The 25,270-nt window shown below is 37.2% G+C and overlaps 1 protein-coding gene across 8 annotated transcripts in view; it reads right to left on the bottom strand.

Annotated features, from left to right (window-relative positions):
* Positions 1-398: 398 nt before the first annotated feature.
* Positions 399-25,270, bottom strand: part of septin7a (septin 7a) — a 53,374-nt gene continuing 28,502 nt past the window's right edge. For 2 of the 8 annotated variants that reach the window (XM_081377517.1, XM_081377513.1), the window contains exons 4-14: positions 22,727-22,827; positions 22,447-22,581; positions 21,024-21,141; positions 13,839-13,931; positions 13,232-13,328; positions 9,075-9,126; positions 8,323-8,448; positions 7,818-7,838; positions 5,946-6,081; positions 5,364-5,509; positions 399-880 (exon numbers count right to left, since the gene is read on the bottom strand). In XM_081377517.1, coding sequence (XP_081233643.1) covers positions 844-880; positions 5,364-5,509; positions 5,946-6,081; positions 7,818-7,838; positions 8,323-8,448; positions 9,075-9,126; positions 13,232-13,328; positions 13,839-13,931; positions 21,024-21,141; positions 22,447-22,581; positions 22,727-22,827 — 1,062 coding nt within the window. In that variant the 3' untranslated portion in view covers positions 399-843. Of the gene's footprint in view, positions 881-5,363; positions 5,510-5,945; positions 6,085-7,817; positions 7,839-8,322; positions 8,449-9,074; positions 9,127-13,231; positions 13,329-13,838; positions 13,932-21,023; positions 21,142-22,446; positions 22,582-22,726; positions 22,828-25,270 lie in introns of all 8 variants that reach the window. The other 6 variants (XM_081377514.1, XM_081377512.1, XM_081377518.1 and 3 more) reach the window with 3 other exon arrangements.

Genomic DNA, 25,270 nt, shown 5'->3' with positions numbered 1-25,270 from the left:
AAAACGCCAGCTCACTGCTTCCAGGTCAGTTTACATGACAAACACCTGATGGTAGCCAACAGACATAAACAAATCACTCACATAATGTGTGATGCATCCTCCTTTTTTTTAGATTTTGCATAATGTTGTTGTGTAATGTCATACAGCACTTCAGAATAGGAGGATCCATAGACAAATCATGTGACGTTCATAAAGGCTCTGTAGATGACAATCTGCTACCGCTTCAAACAAACAGTGAACTGGAAACAAATTAAACATGACAAAATAATAGTAACCGAAGTAACATTTCATGAATGGCTAAGGTCCATGGCTAAATAATTTAATTTACACAAATATTGGAAGAGCTTAACATTTCAGGAAGGGAAAAGAAGTTGTTTAAAGGACAGAAATGCCTGAGGTAAGATTCAGCCTTTAGTTTTTATTGATGTGGCCAATCAATATGCAGTTGGAGAGGAGGAAGTGACCTCTGGATCTAAAAACACTAAACAAACACGATGCAGGAGGGGAATTTGACGTATTACAAAGTCAAAACAACGTTTCGTACAATATTGCATATCTCTGAGAAGTTTTTATGCTTTTATTTATTATAGATTAAGTGCGCCTCTGGGCTCTCAGTTTCTGTGAGGTCTGGCAAATGAACCGATGCGTAAAAAGAGCAGAATGTGTGGACTGTGTGAAATGTTTCCAGGTCAGCGGGGAGTGCAGAGGCACACTGTCCCCACAAAAAAACTAAACAAAACTAAACATGGGGCTTTATATAAATGTATGATTTTGGTCGACAGACTGACTGAGGGTCCAGGCTGGTATAATTGGCAACTAGAATGTGGTGATGGTCCAAGTGGTTTAAAAGATCTTTTTCTTTTTGTTCTTTTCCAAGGTCCTTTAGGATTGAAAGTAAGAAAAAAAGGAAATTAGAGAAAATAAACATTGACATTCACACTTTATAACAGTTTAAATGATCAAGGATTGGCACAATATTTTTTAATTAGATGGACTTCATTAGACTTTATTTTTTATAACTGAATATAACATGCATTTAATAATAATAAGCCACTTTGTTTTAATGTGCTGTTGTTACAGTGCTGTTGTTAACAGTGTAATTACACAAATAAGCACTGAGGGTTACACTTTATTTTAAAGGAATATTTCACCCAAAAATGAAAATTCTGTCATCATTTACTCTCCCTCAAGTTGTTCCAAACCTGTATGATTTCCTTTCTTCTGCTGAACACAAAAGAAGATATTTTGAAGAAAGTCGGTAACCAAACGACTGATGGACCCCAATGACTTCCATAGTAGGAAAAAAAAATACTATAGATGTCAATGGGGACCAGCAACTGTTTAATTACCAACCTTCTTTAAAATATCTTCTTTTGTGTTTAGCAGAAGAAAGGAAATCATACAGGTTTGGAACAACATGAGGGAGAGTAAATGATGACAGAATTTTCATTTTTGGGTGAACTATCCCTTTAAGGTGTCATTGTTACAGTGTAATTATATATTTAAGTACTGAGTAATATTAAGCAACTACATGTACTTACTATAGGGTTAGGGTAGGATTAGGATTTGGTTGAGGGTTAGTTGCATGTAATTATGCATAAATTATTGTTATTACTATGGTAAGTACATGTAACATATGTAACAAGGACACTGTAAAATAAAGTGTTACTGTAGGTTCAGCTCCGGAGGCTTCTTCAGTGCTTGTATCCACAGTAATACGAACAGTAACAATGTCATTGGTTTTACTGTATCAACAGACCTCAGTAATGGTAGTGCCATTTTTCATTTTTGACAGGAATGAAAACAAGAGTTGTGAGGGACAGAATAAAGTACATTCAATGGATTGTACTGTTGTTTAACAACAATCCTGAATGTTCAGCTGACGATATACCTTTCCGAATTTTTTTTTTCCGAAGACGAAAACCCAGGACCTTTATACAGCGCGTGCCATTGTAAAGACTGTACATCTACCCCTCATATCCTCGTTTTCATCTGCGTTAAATTCAATATGTCGTCTAACCTGACTAAGGTCTATATGAGCTCGAGTCCTCATCCATAGGAAATGCATGCTAAGTGGATTTGAAAATAGAATCTTCTCAACATGTTGAAAACACAAACAAAACTCCTCCAGGCCTCTGCTACAACTACGGTGTTTGAGGGCGGGTCAAAGTGGACGTTATTCCAGGGCAGCCAATGAAGATCACAGGCTGGCATTATGCTAATTTGTTACAAACCTACGTAGGTTTGTATAGTAGGTAAGATTGACTTGTTTCAGGCAGTTCTTTATTTTTATTTTCTTTATTTTGGGAGACATTAGGGGCTTTCGCATCGGGTAGTTATAGGAACTAAGTTATAGAAACTAGCCAAAAGAGCAGTCCCCCGAGAACCTCTGTTCCCCGCCATTTGGAACTTTGAAGTGACACGAGTGTCACTTACGTCCTGCCGCTCTGGTTGTTGTGCGGGGTAATTTTGACGGTGCGAAGAATGACTTAGTTAGAGCCTTAGCACACAGCGCTCTCATTCTTCATCTTCATTAGTTTATGATCTGGGTTTGCAGTATGGTTGATGCCCATTGTCACTAGCTGCGCAGAAATACGCAATCATTTCCTCTCTAGCATAAAGGTTGAGAAGTGCCTGGACATCAGCGTTGGTCCATCTATCGCTGTTTTCCATAGGGGCTTTCGCTAAGGGTAGGGAACTTAGTTCCACCTTAGCCACCAGGGCAGTTCCCTGAGAACTAAATGTTTCCCTAGGGCCATTTTCCTGGTTGCATTCGAACCGACAGTAGAAACTCTGAAGTGACGCAAGCCACGCTTCTTGTTGTGACTTTTATTTTGAAGGCACTAAGAATGCCAGAGCTCCCATTCTCCATCTTCATTAGTTTACGATCTGTTTAACAGTCCTGTCTAACACGTTATTAGACAGAACTGTAATACAAAGAAAGTCGACAGTATATGAACAAGTATTAGCGTTTGCTGTGTGGTTGATGTCCAATGTCGCTTGCTGAGCAGAAATACATAATCATGTTTAGCTTGGTCCCCTCAAACTTGCCTTGGATTTTCTCCTTAGCGTAAAGTTTAAGAGGCCCATCTATCACTATTTTCCATGTTTGTAGAGTACGTTTCTGGAGTAAATATACAGTATCACACAAAAGTGAGTACACCTCTCACATTTCAGCAACCATTTTAGTATATCTTCTCAAGGGACAATACTATAGAAAAGAAACTTGGATATATTTTAAAGTAGTCAATGTGCTGCTTGTATAGCAATATACTTTTACTGTCCTCTGAAAATAACTCTACATACAGCTATTATTGTCAAGATAGCTGGCAACAAAAGTGAGTGATCATATCAAAACTGTGTCCAAAGTGTCAATATTTTGTGTGAGCACCATTGTTATCTAGCACTGCCTTAATCCTCCTGGGCATGGAGTTCACCAGATCTGCACAGGTTGTTGCTGGGACCCTATTCCACTCCTCCATAATGACATCACAGAGCTGCTGGATGTTAGACACATGGCGCCTCTCCACCTTCCGCTTGAGGACGCCCCACAGGTGCTCAATAGGGTTCAGGTCTGGGGACATACTTGGCCACTCCAGCACCTTCATCTTCCTCAGCAAGGCAGTTGTCATGTTGGCGGTGTGTTTGGGATCGTTATCATGCCATTCGGCCCAGTTTCTGAAGGGAGGGCATCATGTTCTGCTTCAGAATGTCGGAGTACATGTTGGAATCCATGTTTCCCTCAATGAAGCACAGCTCCCCAGTACCAGAAGCACTCATGCTGCCCCAGACCATGATGCTACCACCACCATGCTTGACTGTAGGCAAGACACAATGTTCTTGGTACTCCTCACCAGGGCGTTGCCACACATTCTGGACACCATCTGAGCCAAACAAGTTTATCTTAGTCTCATCAGACCACAGGACATGGTTCCAGTAATTCATGCTCTTGGACAGGTTGCTTTCAGCAAACTGTTTGTGGGCTTTCTTGTGAGCCAGCTTCAGAAGAGGCTTCCTTCTGGGACGACAGCCATACAAACCGACTTGTTGCAATGTGTGGCGTGTGGTCTGACCTTCCGCTTCTGCAACCACAGTAATGCTGGCAGCACTCATGCGTCTGTTTTTTGAAGCCAGCTTCCGCACCTGACGCATAGCACGAGGACTCAACTTCTTTGATTGACCCTTGCGAGGCCTGTTCCGAGTAAAAGGTCTTGGAAAACCTCTGTGTGACCCTGGCCTGTACTGTAACTCAGTTTCAGGGTGTTACCAATCTTCTTATAGCCTAGGCCATCTTTGTGGAGAGCAACAATTCTAATTCTCAAATCCTTAGATAGTTCTTTGCCATGAGGTGCCATGTTGAAAATCCAGTGGTCAGTATGAGAGAATTGTACTCAAAGCACCAAATTTTAACTACTCTAATACAAGATACACAAATTTGTATGGTCCTGTCAAGCAGACAAAAACATGAACATGATGAATAGGATATGTGGCTTTGCATGGTTTAACGACGTATTGCTGTTATTACTTAGGGTGTACTCACTTTTGTTGCCAGCTATTTTGACAATAATGCCTGTACGTCAAGTTATTTTTTAGAGGATAGATTTATACTGCTATACAAGCAGCACTTTGACTACTCTGAAATATATCCAAGTTTCATTTCTATAGTATTGTCCCTTGAGAAGATATACTAAAACGGTTGCTGAAATGTGAGGGGTGTGTGTGTGTTTACTCAGCTTTTTTAAAATGGCGGGTGCTGGTGTTTCGCGTGTGTTCGGCCAATCAGCATACACTTACGTCACTGGTAGTTCCTATAGTGCTGGTGTAGACCCTACTCTGAAGTAGGAGCTAATTGAGTTCCTCCAAAAGGAGTTCCTAGAACTAAAATCGTTCCCAGTTCCTGCGGTGTGAACACGCCAAAAAGCGGGTACTTCCACAATTAGTTACAGGAACTTTGAAAAGGTTCCTCCGTTGCGAACGCCCATAATAACTCCATTTGTTGTCCACTTTGATCTTTGAAACTTTGCAGACATTTTACATTCAAAAACAGCTATAATACACACTACATTAAAGTAATGTCTGAAAAGCATAATAGAGCACTTTCATTAACAGCATGTACTTATTTTAGGGTTAAGGTTTGGTTTAATGTTAGTTGCTTATAATTATACATAATTAACTGTTATAACTGTAATAAATACATGTAACGTGTAACAACAGCACAATGAAATAAAGTGTTACCTAATTCCAAAAATAATAACAACAATAATAAGCTTGACACAATGCAATCTAGAATTTCCTTGTTCATGAAGGATGCATGCAGTCCTTTTACCTAATGCAGCTCACTAGTTTTGTAAAAGTGTGTGTACCTGGAAGCGTCCAGTTTCTGCTGCTCCAGCATGCGTTGTTGGGCCTCCCAGCTGACCTTCTCCTCCTCCAACTGACGTCTCTTCTCCTCCAGCTCCTTGTGCTGGGCCTCCAGGTTCTTCTTCATCTGTTCATGACGCCGCTGCAGCTGAATAGACCAAACAAAACAAAACAGATTTACTAAGAATCATTCATGATGTATACAGCATATGAAATAAACAATTTCAAACAGCGATATGCTACAGTACATTGTTGTCATATGACCTCATTCAGCCCATATCATTCTGAAAATACAATAACTCTGCAATATTAATGAAATTTTGTCAGATCAAATAATGCTAAAATGGTCTTTGATTTCATTCATTCATCATACAGGAAATGTCAAGTTGAAATCTATTACATTGAGGGATAATGTGGTACACCCAGTATCTTATCCTAAAAAAAAATCTGCATACTGTGCACAATATATATAGTAACAACATATACTGCAGTAACAACATATTTAAGCACAAATACACTTGAGCTCATCTTTAGGAGACAAACAGAGGATTGGCTTTGTTGGCTGTGTGCACGTGAGATGGTACCTCTGCCTCAGAGTCTCTGAGTTTCTGGATCTTCTCCTTGACCTTCATCTCAAACACCTGCTCCATCTCCATTTCCATCTTCTTCATCTTTGTCACATGATCTCTCCTCTCCTCCTCCATCTGTGCCAGGGGGCTCCTACTTACACCCACACACACACACACGCACACAAAAGCAACGCACGGGCAGATGCACAAATGCACATTCGTTAGACCGTTTAAATAAAACATTTTTGAGTTTTACAAACAAAGGAGCAGCAGTGAAAGAGAGGACCCTGGAGGGAGAGGTTTTAGGACCCAGTGCGGTGCAGTTGTGAGGAATGTGAGTTAGTAGGCTGAATCGCGGCTGTGTTAGTGTGAGGCCGCAAAATCAACACCGCTCAGATAGCGCAGGGAGCCAACAAAGTCACTTATCAAACAATATGAGCAAATTAACCAGCCTATTAACATGGGCTGCAAAATTACAAACAAATTAAGAGTCAAGATTATATACGGATAATCCGAAGATGAATTACGGAGGACTGAAAGCCTGTACATACCAAGTCTAATGTGAATAAATGGAGCAAAAGTTTGCAAAAAAATAAATAAATTCACACTGAGTTTGATGCACATTATCATTATATGGTGGAAAAAAAGTTAGACACAAACAAAACAGGGTTCCAATTTTCCATTTCAAAATTGCATACTTTTTTAGACTCAAATGTCCAAACATCTCTGTAGATTTTTCAGACCATATTTGACATAAATGGTTCTTAAACCATTATTTTCAGCATTATATTTGGTATATAGTACAGTCATCAGTAAATATTTTATTACTGTTTCTTTTCCATTGGTTTTCTTAAAGTGATAGCATGTGATTACACAGTAGTCAACATTTGAAGTGGATCAAAACCTTTCATCAAAGTTATACATGAAGTTTGCACAATAGCCGTTCTTGTCTTAGGACAACTTTGAACTTTTTTGATCCACTTCAAATGTTGACTACTGTATGATGAGTAGAAACCTAAACACTTTTTAACCTGTGTGTATATATATATATATATATATATATATATATATATATATATATATATATATATATATATATATATATATATATATATATATATATATATATATATATATATATATATTCACCTCTGATACATCAGTTTGAAACTGTAAATATGGTTTGATGTGGCACAGTCGCCAAACAGCAAAGTACAGTCTGAATGAAGTTCAAAAGAGTTTAATTCTAATTTATGGTAAAAACAGTTTTACGTAATGAAAATGTGTTCCTTGAATTAATTCATTCATAATTGACAATCACTAAATGATCACTAAACTTTTACCATGAAATCACTCTGCTTGTATAATAAATGTATTTATTTAGAAATTCTTAATTATATATTTTAGAAAACTGAAAAGGGGGCAGTAGCCTTTTCTTTTTCTTTTTTCCCATACTTATCCAGACCTGGAAATTACCCAAATCAAATTCTGTACTTTTCCAAACTTTTTTTTTTTCTAAACAGTGTGCTAAAATAAAATAAAAAATATATGTTTTTACATGCACAAATTTGTATGTACAGGCTTTAGCTCCTGTCAGGCAGCATCCAAATCAGTTTACCATGAACATGTCCTGAGTTGCCCAGCTTCTTATACTAACTTTAAGACTGCCAAGCTAATGGAAAGCAGGATAAACCTCCTTAAATGGTTAAATAAAGGAGGACATAAAAGGTACCACGCTACAGGTTCCTAACACAAAGCTGGGACTGACGACAGAAAGGAACATTGAGCAGGATGCCCGACTCCGAATGTGAACAAACAAGGAGAAAGGAGGAAAACCGAGAGCAGAGGAGAGGACGAGACAAATGTGAACTTGTGCGTGACACTTACATGCCTTCAACTGAGTCAGATCTAAAATAAAAAAACACACACACACACACACACACACACACTTAGCATGCTCACAATGCATCATGTGTTAGAAAAACAATGTTAGCAGCTTTTAGCCACTCTTATGCTTTGGTTAAGATGGGGGCTCTTAGTTTAGACAGAGCTGTATACGCGTGAGGGTGGATGTGAATGGCCGGTTAGCGAGCGTTTGGACTGTATTTGAGGGTTAGTGACAGGCTTGTGTTGAGGGTGAACAGCTGTGGCTGTTAGGAAGCCTGGATGCGTTGATCATCAGTGTCACAGCACTGACTTCCGCACTATTAGCATGTGTCAGTCTAGCTCTGGGGGTCCTTTACCGCCATTTTACAACCACAGACATGACACCATGGTGAACTGCCTCGTGTACAGTAAACTGACCTCAGAAAACAGTGCTGCTGATGTTGATGTACACTAAAAGAATGGCTTAAAATAGGCTCTCGAGCTTGTATTAGTGAAAAATACTCACTTTGTGAGTTGCCCTTTGTTCTTGTTGTTGTCTACGCCGTTGTAAGTAACAGCAGCCAGCTTCCTACTGCGATAGTTCTCATAATGGACATTGTTGGTCACGTCCTTCAGATCCTGCATGTGAGTTCTGTGATTGAGGAGATACAAGAAAACAAATAAATAACAGATTAACATCTCAGCATGTTCAGCTCAGACATATACACTACGGTTCAATAGTTTTAGGTAAGATTTGTTTTTTATATAATACTTTTATTTAGCAAGGATGCATTAAAATGCATTAGACATTTAATGTTGTTCTTTTGAACTTTCTGTTCATCAAAGAATCCTGAATTTTGTTTTATTATGGTTTCCACAAAAATATTAAGCAGCACAAGTGGTTTCAACATTGATATTAATAAGATAATAACATATATAAACCATGTATTAGAATGATTTCTAATGAAAATCCAGCTATCATAGGAATGAATTACTTTTTAAAATATGTTCAAATAGGAAATAAAAGTTATTTTAAATTGTAATAATATTTCACAATATTACTGTTTTTACTGTAGTTTTGATCAAATAAATCCTGCTTTGGTGACCATAAGATACTTCTTTAAGACCCAAAACTTTTGAGCACTAGTGTATTACAGAAGGCAACAGATGAATCACTCTAATATGGACGATGATGTTTTTGAAAAGGCAGTTTGGAGAAATTATAAGGATTCCACCTCCATCAACAGGTATTAGTGCTGGTGTAGATTTATTATATACCTGATGAGCATGTTTCGTAGGATTGTGAAGTCACAGTGCTCCCCATTCTCCACTAAAAACAAAAAGTTTTAAAAGTCAATAAAGAAACATTGACAACAATACACTACAATATCCACCACTTTCTATTGCGAAATATGTGGAGCAAAAGTTCGCACAAAAACACACAGAGTTTAATGCACAATATAATCATTCTCTAAAAAAAAGTTATACACAGATGAAAGGAAAAATACATGTTTTTACATGCTTTAATGACACAAAACCATAAAACCAATAAACATACCAAACTAAACTAAGACAAAAATAACCTACACATTTAAACAAAAACAACTACAACAACAAGTAAACCAAACAAAATCCTTTGATAAGTTCTGACATAGGTACATCATTCCTGTGCTACTGTAATGTATAAACTGACCAGCAGATGGCATCCGATCTGGCACTGACTTGTGTCTCCTGCTGCGTGTGCGTCACTTATCGAATGAATGAAGCAGACCTCTCCTTCCTTCCCAACCACATGCCATCTGTGTGCTTACATGCTGCTGAAAGTATCTCAGGCATTCAAAACTCTCTTAAAACAGATAACCCTTGGTTTCAAATACAGTAATCAAACACATGGCCTTCCTGCTCACACTGTCTAGAGCTGACAAACTCTGAGCTCAGACACAATAACCCTGCTCGCAGTACGGGTCGCTTGAGAGGATTTGGCCTGACAACTCTGGTGTTATCGGAGGTTGAAGGTTTAAAAAAGAAGAGGAAGTCCACCCTCGCATCAGCTCCAGCCAAACTGCTTTGGTGAGCGAACAGACGAGACAGTCAAATCAGCATACGATCTTCTGCTTGAAATGCATGAGCTCTGAAACATCACTGGAACTTCATCTTCAAAGCTTCATTCATGCTCATATTTCATACTATGTTCGCGGTGTAACACGTCACAGGCCCTTCAGGAGCTCTCGATGAAACATCAAAAGACACACACTTCCTGTTTACAGATCAGCAGGCTTTCACTTCACTGCCCAACCCACTGCATAGCCTAGAGTGTTGATCTCATGACCCTAAACACACTATGAAGACAAACACTTCATTATGTCTTACATTTTTAAATGTCACTTGTTTATTCTTTCATTTCTGTAAGAGGACTTTATTTAATTAACTAGCACCAGTGTAGTTACACTTAGAGGTCGGCCGATTAATCGGCCGATTTTTTGCATTTTTTACATAATCGGCATCGGCCAGTATCCAAGTGTATCAAGCCGATTATTAGGCAAGCGCATCTGTGGGCAGCCTAGTGTTGTTGTTGTTGTTGTTGTTGTTGTTGTGGAACACGTGTTCGACGCACGCTGCGCCTTGAGTCATTCTCCAGCAGAGTGAGCAGACCTCATCCAAAGAAGCTAAGTTCCTTGGAGAAAACTCCTTTATATTTAATTAAAAACGTTTGATATGTTACTGCCAACTTAGAGAAAAAACATGAATAGGCGACATGACGTTCGGCTACTTTGAAATTGATAGCGTAGTTGAGGTTGCATTATCACAGTAAGTAAGCAAGAATTTACAGACAGTGAATCTGAGACTTTTTTTTGTTCTGTTTGTGTGTCTTATATTTGAGAGGGTTGTCACTCAATGCAGAGAAATAAGTAATAAAAAGAGACCAACTATAGGCTAGTGAAGGACTGGCTTTGCTTTGCTAGCGTCGTCGTTGCAAGGGTTGGGTAACGTTAGCTACAGACAGACCCAGTGCTAATACGGCACCGATGTCTTAACGACCGTTATCTACCGGACCAAATATCAACACGGATTTCTGTGCTTCATTTCGGTGCTACTGTTATGCCTGTGCTTCTCTTGGATGCTTTGAAAACGGACGTTAGAATAACACAAACATCGCTTCGCTGCACCGGATTTCAAAAGATCGGCATCGGCCTGAAAAAAAAAACATATCGGTCGACCTCTAGTTATACTATTGTTATACAGTGTATGTTAACTGAACTAAAAATATTCAAAAACATTTTTGCTAATTAAAATAAAGCTAAAAAATATAAATATTAGATTCAAATGTTTTGAAATGTTGCCTTGTCAAGTTTGTTGACAAGTTTGCTGACAATCTAAAAGCTAATTCAAAACGTCAATGAAAACTATAACACTATACAAATAATTAAAAAAAAAATCATCGCTAAACTATATTTGTTTATATTATATTAATATTAAGTAAGTAATAATGCGCATTATTATTAATCCTAGTATTATGGGTCCTACTATTATAGTATTATGGGTCCTACTTTATTTAGTGTCTATATGTTGCCTCTCGGGCAGATCATTCAGAAATATGGCCTGAGCTATCACTGCTATGCAGACGACACCCAGATTTATATCAGCTCTCAGCCTGATCTTAATTCTTCTTCTTCAAACTTGTCTGACTGTTTGCTGGAAATTAAAGGGTGGATGAAACTCAACTTTCTAAAACTAAATTGCTCCAAAACTGAAGTCTTATTAATTGGCACTCCTTTGAATGTCAGTAAATGTAAGGATTTTAGAATCTCAGTAGACAACACCCAACTGTCCCCTTCTGGCCAGGTTCGTAACTTGGGCGTTATTTATGATGCCCAGCTAACTTTTAATTCTCATTTTAAAAACATAACAAAGGCTGCTTTTTTCCATATGAGGAACATTGCGCGCATTAGACCGGTTCTCTCTAGGCCTGATGCAGAGAGGCTTATCCATGCCTTCATCACGTCAAGGCTTGATTATTGTAACTCTCTCTTTGTGGGTTTACCAGGAAACTCTATTAAGAGGTTGCAATATATACAGAACTCTGCCGCACGTGTTTTGACTCACACATCATCACGCCATCACATTACACCTGTGCTCCAGCAACTGCATTGGCTTCCAGTTCAGTCACGTATTGATTTTAAAGTTCTGATTTTAACTTATAAAGCAGTACATGGGTTGGCTCCAGGTTACATCTGTGATTTGGTTACTCCATCCATTCCTGCTCGCTCTCTCCGCTCTGCTGGCTCTCTCTCTCTCTCTGTTTCAGCCTCGTTGTAAATTAAAAACTATGGGGGGAAGGGCCTTTTCCTGTAATGCGCCAAAGTTATGGAATACATTACCTGCGACTATCAGGGATGCTGCTTCTGTGGATTGTTTTAAGAGACTTCTTAAGACACATCTTTTTAGTCAAGTTTTTAATTTATGAAATGTGTATTTTTTTGATACTGATTATTTTTTTTTTTTCATGTTTGATTATTTTGTTCTGTATGCTGCTTTGAGTATGTGAAAGGCGCATTATAAATAAAATTTATTATTATTATTATTATTATAATGTGTAATAATAAACGCATTCTGTTTACCTGCATGTTATGTGACCATTAAATTACATCAAATAAAATGTCATCTTTTTGTGGTTCATTGTTTTTTTTTTTTGATTTTATTTATTATTTAATTATTTATTTAGATTATACATTTTTATGATTTAATTAAGGTAATTCATTATTAAAGTTCCAGTCAAGTTTGGAAAACCCAGAATTGAATTAGAAATACAATTATGACCCAATAATCTTAAAAAAAGAAACCTAAGTCAAGTTTAATACAGTTATCAGGCATCACAGCCATCTGACTATGATGTGTATATAATGCCATTATGATGTCATCAAAAAGAAAATCATTATTGCTGGTCTTCATTGATAATTACGTTACTTTAATGCTCTTATGACAAGAAATGATTTATATTTGTCACTGGCAGAGTCCATCCAAAATGCTTCATTGGAGGATAGACATCGTCTGGTGAATGTGTCACAAGTTAAAGTTTTCTGGGCTGTCAATGATCGAATGGACTGCTTTATCATATTCACACTGCACAATAAGAGGTACATTACTATCCATAGCACAAACGGTACGGAACGGCAACAATAGCCTTAGCAAACAACACAAATGACGGCAACAATAGCCTTAGCAAACAACACTAATGACGGCAACAATAGCCTTAGCAAACAACACTAATGAAGCCAAACAACTACATTTAGCTCATACACACATCTCTCATACTCAGTATCACTGTGTTATGGGAAAGATCGGCTGTGTACTAGAGTAGATCAACACCCTCAGGGTCTGTCCTACCCTACAAATATACACACACACACACAGGGAGGTGACCTTTCACCCCCTACCTTCTGCCACGCCCCAGGGGTACTGCCTCCCTCGTACACGCTTCCCATTGACCTCGATGATGGTGTTACTGCCGACCACAGCCAGGGGCAGACGGTCCTGAGGGACACAAAAACACACATACATGTAACATACAGACATGTTCAGAGAGACTGGGAACGTCAGGTGGCTGATATCGACTCTTAATGGGTATGTGTGTGAGTGAGAGAGTGAGTGAGTGTGTGTCTCTGTTTGACCTATTTCCCTGATGGACTGAATTAGGGAGCCAATATCTGAGTAGTAAGTGCAATCTGAGCAGGGTTATTATCGTTAACTAAACTATATAAAACAAAATATATTGAAATTTAACTGAGATCAAATAAAAAGACCACACAATTCATGCTTTTACTCGTGCTAGCAAGCTATTTCAAACCACTAAAACAAACTCCAAGACATCTTCGTTTCGGCCAGATTTAGTTTGAAATTACATCACACATTGATTCTTTATTTTATTTTTTTAAGTATATCAGGGCCTTAACAGTATCTAATTATTCAAACAACCCACTATTTAGCCAATTTCAGTGTCATAGCAGAAAAGAACCATTCATCAACAATCGTGAACACACAAACCTTAATCTTCTTCACTAGCTTGCTCTCCTCCTCATCATCAGTCTCTGGAAACTCGTAGATTTTGATCTTATGTTCCTGGATCTCTCTCATTATCTGGAAAAAGGACAGGATGAAAAATAAAGAATAAAATTGGTGCTGACAAGTAGACTTGGAAAGGCTCTGAAGGCTCAGTGTCACTGGTTTGAGATTGCATTTACTCTCAAAGGAGTCAGCAAAAACCATGTGTGGACAGATTTATCGCTCGTGTTATGATGCGTTCTCACTGCCGCCGCTGTGACAGCAACACCAGTCACTTCAGATGTTTTGCAGATGTTAAACTGTCCCACATGCATCATTTGAGACACTGGGAATGCTTTCATGATGCTGTGATCTGACATAACTCCTGCATCTCTATGTAGGGCTGTTCATCAGTGAGGTCAGTCAATATCAAACTGAACAGAGGCTGAATGTTTGTTCATGCACATGCAAAAGGGATTATATAATGAAAACTACAAGATTTTCTTTGCTTTTTTAAAATAATTACATTTCAATGTACATGTATGCATGGGTTCTGTTCCCAAACCTGTCAAGCTAAAAAGCATTTTAAGTTATCACAGACAGGTGCAATAGCTGACACAAAGGCTATCAAGCAAAATTTTGATGTTATAAGATATTGGGTTTCATTCACTAATAATAGTGTGGATTATTTGTTTTGTTTTTTTACACGCAGAGGGGAACTTCTCAGTGTGTGTGTGTGTGTGTGTGTGATTATATATATATATATATATATATATATATATATATATATATATATATATATATATATATATATATATATTATATAATATATATATATATAATATATATATATATATATATATATATATATATATATATATATATACACACACACACACACACACACACACACACAGTCGTGCTCAGAATTAATCATACCCCTGGTAAATATGATCGAAAATGGCTGTAAAAAATAAATCTGCATTGTTTATCCTTTTGATCTTTCATTCAAAAAAATTGGCAAAATCCTAACCTTTCATTTAAGTAAAAGAATTGAAAGTGGGGGTGAAAAATCACATTATAAAATAAATGTTTTTCTCCAAAACATGTTGGCCACAATTATTCATACCCTTTTATTAAATACCTTTTTGCAATCTCCTTTTGCCAAGATACCAGCTCTGAGCCTTCTCCTATAATGCCTGATGAGTTTGGAGAATAACTGACAAGAGATCAGAGACCATTCCTCCATACAGAATCTCTCCAGATCCATGTTGGCACTTCTTTTCAGTTCACTCCACTCATCAGGTCAGGGAACTGTGACGGTCATGGCAGAAGCTTAATTTTGTGCTCCCTAACACATTTTTGTGTTGATTTTGATGTTTGTTTTGGATCGTTGTCCTGATGGAAGATCCAACCACGGCCCATTATAAGATTTCTAGCAGAAGGCGTCAGGTTTTGATTTTTTATCTGTTGATATTTGATAGAATCTACGATGCCATGTATCTGAATAAGAAGTCCAGGACCTCCAGCAAAAAAATATGCCCACAACATTAAAGATCCAATGGTATATTCAATTGTACACATGGGGTACTTTTTATCCTTGTGTGCACCAAACCCATCTAGCGTGTTTGGTGCCAAAAAGCTCTTTTCTTAGTTTCATCTGACCATAGAATCTGGTGCCGTTTGAAGTTCCAGTCATGTCTGACAACTGAATATGCTGGAGTTTATTTTTGGAGGAGCGAGGATGATTTTTCTTCAAAACCTCCCTAACAACATGTGGTGATGTAGGGGTTGTTGGATTTTTTTTTTTAATAGGCTTTCTGACCCCAAGACTCAACTAATCTCTGCAATTCTCCATCTGTGATTATTGGAGAGTCTTTGGCCACTCAAACTTTCTTCCTCACCGTGCATTAAGACAATATAGACACACGTCCTCTTCCTGGCAGATTTGTAACATTTTCACTTGATTATAACTTCTTAATTATTGCCCTGATGGTCAAAATGGGGATTTTCAATTCTTTAGATATTTTCTTACAGCCACTTTCTATTTTGTGAAGCTCAACAATCTTTTGCTGCACATCAGAACTATATTCTTTGGTTTTACTCATTGTGATGGATGATTAAGGGAATTTGGCCTTTGTGTATTCGTCATATTTAAACTCCTGTGAAACAAGAAGTCATAGCTAGACAGTTTCATGTTCCTAGTCACCCTGGTGTGCTAAAAAAAGGTAAACATTAATGAGAATATACTTCAGATATATTTTATTCATAAAAAATTCTAGGGGTATGAATAATTGTGGCCAACGTGTTTTGGAAAAAAACATTTATTTCTAGTGCTGCACGATTAATCGTATCGCAATCGCAATCGCGATGTCAAGCCTACGCGATTATATGACGCAAAATGTTGCGATTTTATATTAAATAAACAAATTAGCGCTGTTAACGCACTTATTAATGCAAATGCTTTTAAACCATTCATGCGCGATAATACATAAAAGAACGAGCTGCCTGTGAATGTCCTCCACACACACACACACACACACACACACACACACACACAGACACGCGCCAGTATCAAGTTCTCTTTCGCGGTAGAACGAACAACACACATGTATGCCAAAATGAACGCGCTGCCTGTGAATGTCTGACTGTGACACACAGAAAGACTCGCGCTAATATCGTGCGTGCGCACAAAACAGCATGACAGAATACAGTTCTCTTTCGAGCTTGAACGAACAATAACACACAATTATGCCAAAATGTCTTTTTGTCGAGTGTCTTCATAACATAAGAGTAGTCTTATGATGAACATGAAGAGTTGTGATGACTCGTGAATAGGCATGTGCCGGTATCAACTTTTCATGCTGCGATTAATTGATTGAGCTTTTACCACGGTATACGGTATTATCACGATATTTTAATTGCTCAAGAGAAATGGATGGATTGGTGGGGGGGGATGTAGAAAAAAAAACTACTTGCATTACAATAGTGATTGTCAAAACATTTGGTAACTAAATAGAATTTTACACAATTTTCACGCTTTCAATTCTTGGGATTTGATTTCAATCTTGATTCAGTATTGACTTTTTGGATAAATATTAGGTCGGCTACAGTAGATAGACGTTAATTTTTCTCAAGAAAAAATATATCTCACATAATGCTGTAAACATACAGAGAGCCCTGTCAGCTGGTATTATTAAAGGTTAAAAATTAACTAATTAAATTAAATATAATTTGGTTTTCATTATAATAACAATTATGACAAGTAAAAATATAATACAAATGTAATATAGTGCACATATTTAGCAAAATACTCCTCTCTATAGCTATTTTTTTCTAGTCAACTAACATGTTGGTCATTAAATGGCTTTCCTGAGGTAAATGTAACTTTCTGTGACATAATTGTTGTCCTGCAGTTTTATTGACCTCTTTCTGTGGTTGAAAAACACTGAATGATCGATATTATGTATGAGGCATATATACCTTTCGGTAAGTTGTACTGTATCTTTACAGGGCCGGCCCGAGGCATAAGCGAACTAAGCGGCTGCTTGGGGCCCCCTCGCCACCAGGGGGCCCCCCAAGCGATTTTTTTTTTTTTTTTTTTTTACATATTAATTAACTTAAACAAATGACATAAATGAATGAATGGATTAATAATTCAAGACAAGAAAATTCTGATTTCATGATCAGTATACCTGCCTACAACTGCTGCTGTGTCTGCCAGTGTTTGAGTCATGCGCATAACCTCGCGTGCATAGACAATTCATGCACAAAGTCACGGTAGGCTAATGTTAAGCCATGTCACAAAAATTTGATTTGATCAGTGATTTATCCTTTAAGTTTATTGATATTCAGAACAGAACAAGAATAAAAAAATAACTATAAACAAGCCAAAACGAAATAATTTAAAGCGAAAGTGAAAGCGGCGTTGGGCTCACGTATCTCTCTCACTAGAATCAAAATATTTCAACATTCGATGGATTTGGATGGCAAACTATTCTTTATTATAGGCTTTTTCTTTGTACTTCACCCACGTTCCAACATCGAGGGAAAAAATCATTCTCTTCACATGCACAAAAATGTGCTTGGAAACATCACAGTGGAGCGGTGCTTAGGCTACGCAGCGTTGAATGGTACGAATTGTAGGCAACTGATTATTTAAACAGAGCAGTTTAATTTTTTATATGTTAGGTTGACTATTTTATTATTATATTTTATTACGGCTATAACGAACAGGCTGCGATGTCATTGCAATACTGGAATATGTTGTGTGTGTGTGTGTGTGTGTGTGTGTGTGTGTGTGTGTGTGTGTGTGTGTGTGTGTGTGTGTGAGGCGCGATCGAACAGTGGAAACATAAAAACATACTCCGTCATGTTCATACAAGACATCATTCAAACTGCAAAGTGTTGCAAAACGTTGGAGGATATTTTTCAAATTATTTTTTTATATATTTTGTGACAATTTGTTTTCAGAAGTTTCAAAGAGTTAGTAAAAGAGTAAAGAAAAAGTTAAAACATTTTTATTTAAGTATATCTATTTTTTATTAAGTATTTATTTTGTATTAATACTAGGGCTGTCAAAAGATTAATCGTGATTAATCTTTTGACAGCCCTAATTAATACATAACCTCATTGTATTGTAACATTATAGAGTGACATTGTGTCAATAATCGTCAAGCACAGGTGACTCCGCGTGGTGGGAGGGGGCCCCCAAATCAAATTCTGCTCAGGGCCCCCAAAAGGCTCGGGCCGGCACTGTATCTTTAAATAAAAAGTAACAGATGATCGGTTTACTTGAACTGAGGCGCTACAGTGATCTGTCAAGTCACATTTACAAGCACCAAAACAGTATTTATTGTCTGAATTTCGTAATAAAATGGACAGAACATGATAGCTGAGAATTGTTTTCATACCATAATAACCTGCTCTGTCTAGTCTGTCGGTCTCCGTGTCCTCTTTGCTCCGCGATTTTTCTCTGCGTGAGAACTGCATGTGGCGCGAGAGCGTTTGAAAAGTGTAAATTGCGTGAGTCTCACGCTGAATGCGTATTGACAGCTCTGCTTTTAGAAGGGGTATAAATCGTCGGCAGCGTTCCTCCTTCCGCCATGCTTCTTCTCCTTGTGAGGATTGTTTACATTAGAGTGCGCACTGCGCCGCATGCACACAGTGCTAATACATGTGGGGATTGTTTACAACAGAGTGCGCACGTGTTTCGCGCAGCATACGCAGTGTTTGTTTAAGCGGTTGATGGAAAATAAGCTAATACGCGTTCTATAAATATAAATTCTGATCTATTATTTTTCACGGTATTTTGAAGTGCCCACGATAACAATATCGTGCATATTCATTACCGCGATTTATCGCATTACCGAATACCGGCACATGCCTACTCGTGAAAGAATGAGGCGCGTGTGAGATCTGCGTCTCAGACAGCGGCTGGTCTTAAAGGGATAGTACACAGTAGCCACTAATTACATCTGTCGCTAAAGTTATTCTATTTTTTTTTTTTTTTTGCTTTTTTTTTATTATTATTTTTCTTTACCCCTGACATGTATGGTTATATGTACTCTTGTATGTAAATTATGTTTTGTTCTTGTTAAAATGCAATCAAAAAAAATAATAATCTGTCGCTAAAGTTAATCAAAGAACAAAGGGAACGGAGAAAAACACTCACTGCTCTTGACTAAAGAACTTTTTTCTTTAGGCTGATTATCACTAATCTGTATGTGCATTTATTTTCCTTGAGAACCAAGCAAGTTGACCATTTGTTTATTATACCGCATATCGCAATCGTAATCGCAATATTGACCTCTATCGCAATATGACATTTTCCCCAAATCGTGCAGCCCTATTTATTTCATAATGTGATTTCCCCCCAATTTCAATTCTTTTACTTCAATGAAAGGTTCAATTTTTGCGGTTTTTTTGAATGAAAGATCAAAAGGATAAACGATGCAGATTTATTTTTTACAGCCATTTTTGATCATATTTACCAGGGGTATGATTAATTCTGAGCACGACTGTATATTGTGTATGAGTTACAAAAGTTATAGATGAATTATGATTTGTTTGAGAAAATGTTTGTACGCAGATTTCACGCACAAATTGTAAATATGCACGGTTAGTGAATGAGACCCATTGTTTTGGCTCAATGAAAAAGATGGCAGAGAGTCAAGAAAAATATTTCTTCATTCAGTACTAAAAAGTATCACATTTGTTACATCCAATTAAAAATTTTTTTTTATTTTTTTTAATCCAATATTGTATGCATATTCTTTATTAAATATGTTTTACTGGTACATAAGTATTCTTTTTTTTAAAACATTGTTATTGACAGTCAGACTGAATATTTTTGTAATATACCAATGAATTATACTGACGATATACTTGCTATACTTAACAGTAACATACTTCTGCAGTAATGCTTCACTTTAACAGAATTCTTAAGTGATCTCATTAAACCTTCGAGTTTTAGCAGATAACTGAAGGAAAATCCTTGTTTCTGTTTGTAGTTGACAACATTTTTGTATTATGTTCCACAATATGTTCCGATGTCACATTTGTAAAATAACTTGTAGTGGTTAGAAATGTTTGGTATTATTTTTTGGAATTTTGGAATATGAATGTTAAAAAAGTGAACCTGGGGTGCCTTGCATTTCCCAATACAGATTATTAAGTGACCTGCACCGCAGAATTAAATCAAACCTTTCTGAGCCAGCTGAAAATTTACATTTTTTAAAATTACATTTCATCTATTGTTTAATATTGAACAATTCATTAAGATTAAATGTTCAGTTTTAGTTTTTTTTTTTTTTTACACAAATATAAAATATATACAATAAAACAAGAACGTACAATCCATTTACTGTGCAGGGAGAGGCAGAAAAACAAAATGGGCTTATTTAAAGCCTCCACCTTAACAACAAAGAAACTAATTATGAAATTAAGCACATTCATTGAAATTATTCACCTCCAAATTAATTGTGCAGCGCTGAACCCAGCACCTATTCAAGATTCAGTAACACGGCAAAGATGTTAAACTCGGTTTACAACCAGATTATGTCTAAGACTCATAGAGTGGGTGGAAAATGTTTCTAAAAAACTTAGTTATGATGTTATGTTTTTAGGACAAGAAGCCTTGTTATACAGTTAGTGTACTGGTACAGTGTTTGCCATTAGCACACTCACCTGCTTCTTGAACTGTTGGCACTCCTCTGGAGTCAGTGTGTCTGCTTTTGCGATGAGCGGGATGATGTTCACTTTTTCATGTAACCGTTTCATGAACTCAATATCCAGTGGTTTCAGTCTGACAGACATAGAGAGAGAGAGAGAGAAAGAACATGAGGGTTTAATGTTTCAAACTAAACACTGAGAATGAGTCCAAAAACAGCCGCAAAGGTCTCCTCTGTAGTGCAGTAGTGAGGTATCACATTTACACTGCTGTTTGGCAGCTTGGCTGAACTTGTAACTCGGCTCGTAGTAAAACCACATGTGCTGCAAGAAGAGCAATAAATAAATGGCAGGAAATTCATTTGTGCTTGTCCACTCAGGCCAGTGAAACTTTCACAGCTTTAGCCATTACACACACACAAATGCACATGCTGGATTCTCATCAGCAGGTGAAATGGTGTTTTTTTTTTGGTCTCAATTAAAAATTACAATAGGAGAGGGCACTGTGACATTTTTCCAGATTGACATTCTGAGGAACTGGGGGTAGGATTTCAAAAGGAAGGATTAGTGATTTTTGGCATTTCATTCTCTGAGAAACGCTTGTGTGCGACATATGGTGCCTTTCCATGCAAAACCAACCACTAAGGTACTGGGGAGATCTGATTGGTTGCCAAGACATTGCTATGTGTTCGCTAAGGTGTTCTGACTGGTGGTTAAGGTCGTTGCTATATGGTTTCTTGGGTGTTCAGAGTCGTTTTTAAGTGTGCTAAGGTGGTTTTTAGCACTTTGCTATGTGGTTGTGAAATTACCCAAAAGAGGACATTCAAACCAAACAAAACTAAACAACACCAAACAATCCAAAACAAAAAAAACAAAAACAGAAATAAAAAACACTAAACACCAAAAAAAACACTAAACAAACAAACCAAACAAAAAAAACAAAAAAGAATACATCAAACAAAATACCAGACAAACCAACAAACAAATCAACTGAACCAAAAAAAAAAAAAACATGTCTCATCATTTTTTGTGTCATTTTGAGACATAAAACAGGGTTAGGGACTTCAAATTCCAAACCTCAAGCATGGGCAACAGTAACCTGCCTGACAAACACAGTTAAATATACATGTGTTTTCCTGACTTTTCAGTTGTTGTTTTTTTACTTCTTGGATGTGCAGACAAAAACAGTCAGAGCATGACTTAAGCCAGAGAAAGTTTTAGGCCAGGTTATGTTTTTTTTAACCACTGGATAAGTACAAAATTGTACTTGTATAACAAGTCATCTGACGACAACTTAGTCTGAAAACGCTGACAGTGCAATCAATTCTAATGTACTTGACATCACTTTAGAGCTCACTTCTAAAAGCCCCCCATAGCAAAAGAAAAGCACAAGTAGAATACAGAATCTGTGTGTGTCTAAGGCTTGAAACGGAGGGCCTACCCATGACCAGAGGGAGCGATGAAGTACAGACAGCAGTGCACTCGGCTGTCGGGCATCTGGCGTCTATTGACGCGTGACTCCGCGTTGAGGTAATCCTCAAATTTGCTGTCAATGTGGTCGGTGACAGGCTGCCAGCTACAGAACACATAATCAACATTGAGAGTTAACATGGAAATGTAATATAAACAAATTAGCCATCCCTCATTTATTAACGACAATATGAGGAGACTCTCAGCTGTTAACATGCGAGATACACAAAAATACACAAAATCACACGTACCAGTTACTGTTATCAACGGCATCCCCGAAGCCTGGCGTGTCCACGATGGTGAGCAGTAGTTGAACTCCACCCTCTTTAATCAGCACCTTGGACTGCTCCACCTGACAAAAAAAAATGACAACATAAGTCACACAACCACAAAGCAACAATAAATTAAATCACTATTGGCAAAACACATTAAAAAAAAAGCACAAAATCATACAACTTAAAGACTGTTTACACCAAATCCAATGTGACCAAAACACACGCTAATTCTGATGCAAATTTATTCATTATTCTCTGGAAAAAATTAGCATTCACATTAGGGGTGTAGCGGTTCACAAAATTCACGGTTCGATACGATACACTGGTCTCACGGTTCGGTACGTTTTCGATACAGTAAAAAGAAAGAAATGCCAGAGAAATTTCCTTGATTTTAATTTTTTTTTTATTATTAAAACTAACATCATAAAGTATGATAATTTTTTTTACTTTGAGCAATGATGGAGCTATACTTGACTCTTAAAAACAAAAACAGCTCCTTGCTCCTTGAGAATGTAATATTGAATGTAATATTATGTTAGAATGAAAAATGAAATGTAATATTGTAGTATAAACAAAGGTTTATTTTAGTTCAGATTTACATTTGAGGGCAGCAATTGTATTCATAATGTCGAAATAAAACCGACGTAATGTTACTTCAAGGCATTATAGCCTACTATTCCTGCATTTGACATAACAAAATTTTGGTCGGCAGGAAAAATGGTCCAACGAACCGTTTGGTTTGAAAATGAGTACCGAACCGAAAGCCTCATACCGAACGGTTCCATATGAATGATTGTATCGTTACACCCCTAATTCACATACTTTCAGTAAATCAGTATTTTTTTGCATTTATTATATTCATTTAAAAATAGCCTAGTCAGCAATTGCTTGTCATACTATCATATCTCTTATTTTCACTCCAATTGTTTATTGCCTCAATGTACTCAAAAAACCAACATGTTCAGCTCAATGTCTTTCTTGAATGAATGAATAACGGTTTTGGACTCATGATCTGAAACCTTACTGTTTGACATGTTTTTGTACTTGTTATAAGGGGTTATTTTTTGTTTTAAAATGTTGTAATGAAAATGGATATAAAAATCAGACTTGATGTAAACAGACCTTTAGCTTACAATCATGATGGTAATACAAGTCCTTAGTCCTTAAGCAAAGCACTGTATCTGAATAATATTTGACACAAAATAAGAAACTGCAGAAAACCTCAATTAGATCTACATGAATAAGCTATTTTCAGAGAACGGATTTGAAGCAGATATGCAAACAGCATGAGGGCCAAAACTCGTGATGAGCACATACGCTCAGGTTTGCATTCAATCATGAAGTCAATATCAGGGTCTGCAGGGCTCAAAACAACCATTCAGAGGTTTTTAGACGCACAATTAAGAGCCACAAAAAAGGGAAAGTAAAGATTTTCTGCTTCTGATCCGAGTGTGGAACAGCTGATTGGAATTAAGCCTAACCTTAACCCAAAGTCATTCAACTTTGACATAACTTGCTCTATGGACAAGAATGATACCTCAAATAAAGTTGAGAAATCTAGTCTTACTCTTCCATCAATGATAGGAAATTCTAAGCCCTTTAAACATTCTCAAAAAGTCAGAGCTCAACAGATTCAGCCCACATGTGTGTAACCTCAGCTAAAACAAGCCCAAGCCCACACCTTTCCATGTGCACCATAAAGCGACTGTGGTCTGAGACTGTGGCTTCTGGGTTTGGGTTGTTCAGGGCTGCATTTTATGATTTCCTCCCAAACAGCCCTCCACATTCCACAGCTCGGACGGCCACCACTAAGCCAAGTGCAGGACATTCATTTCATGAAGCACAACCCCCAAAAAAAGAAATGTAGCCAACTTCGTCTTCCAAGCAACTGGGATGGAGGATCTACACTTATCCTGAACCGAGGCTGTTTTTAGAGAGCGTGCAAGTTCAAACTGATGACATATGTCCTTCATGTTGTGTGTTAACACTGTGTGAAGTAAAAACATTTATTTTACAGATTTTTTTAAAACCAAGTTATTATTTTTTAAGTTGATTAATTTAAAAATGATCTATTCAGGTAATCAGGTAAAATAAATATAATTTTAATTGCAACAATTGTTGTATTATTTACTATCTGATTAAATATTGTGATGTATACCATCTTTATATCGTCCACACTGCTCTTTAAGATATTGGCATCGGCCATCAAAAGAAACTATAATTCCGGTGTAATCTGATTCCACGTAAATCCTCACAAAAGCACTGAATGGCTTATTTGAAATAAATAGAATGGAGAAGGGCAGCGTGAACATTCTTCAAAAAATATTTTTTTTGTTTTCCACGGAAGACAGACAATTTGGGTGAATATCTTCTTTCTAAACACACTCTCTTCTCCCTCAGGCATCATAGTAGCCTACCAAGGTAAAAAACACGCAACATGAGAGCACATTGGCTACGTTTCTTTCTTCTCAGTCGAGGTGTTGTTTTCGAAGCCTTAAGCACTATCTGAGAAGCCATGGG

This window comes from Scardinius erythrophthalmus (assembly GCF_964197995.2).
Source record: "Scardinius erythrophthalmus genome assembly, chromosome: 10".
NCBI lineage: Eukaryota > Metazoa > Chordata > Actinopteri > Cypriniformes > Leuciscidae > Scardinius > Scardinius erythrophthalmus.
Note: the sequence above shows the minus strand (reverse complement) of the source record. Positions and strands in the feature narration are given on the sequence as shown.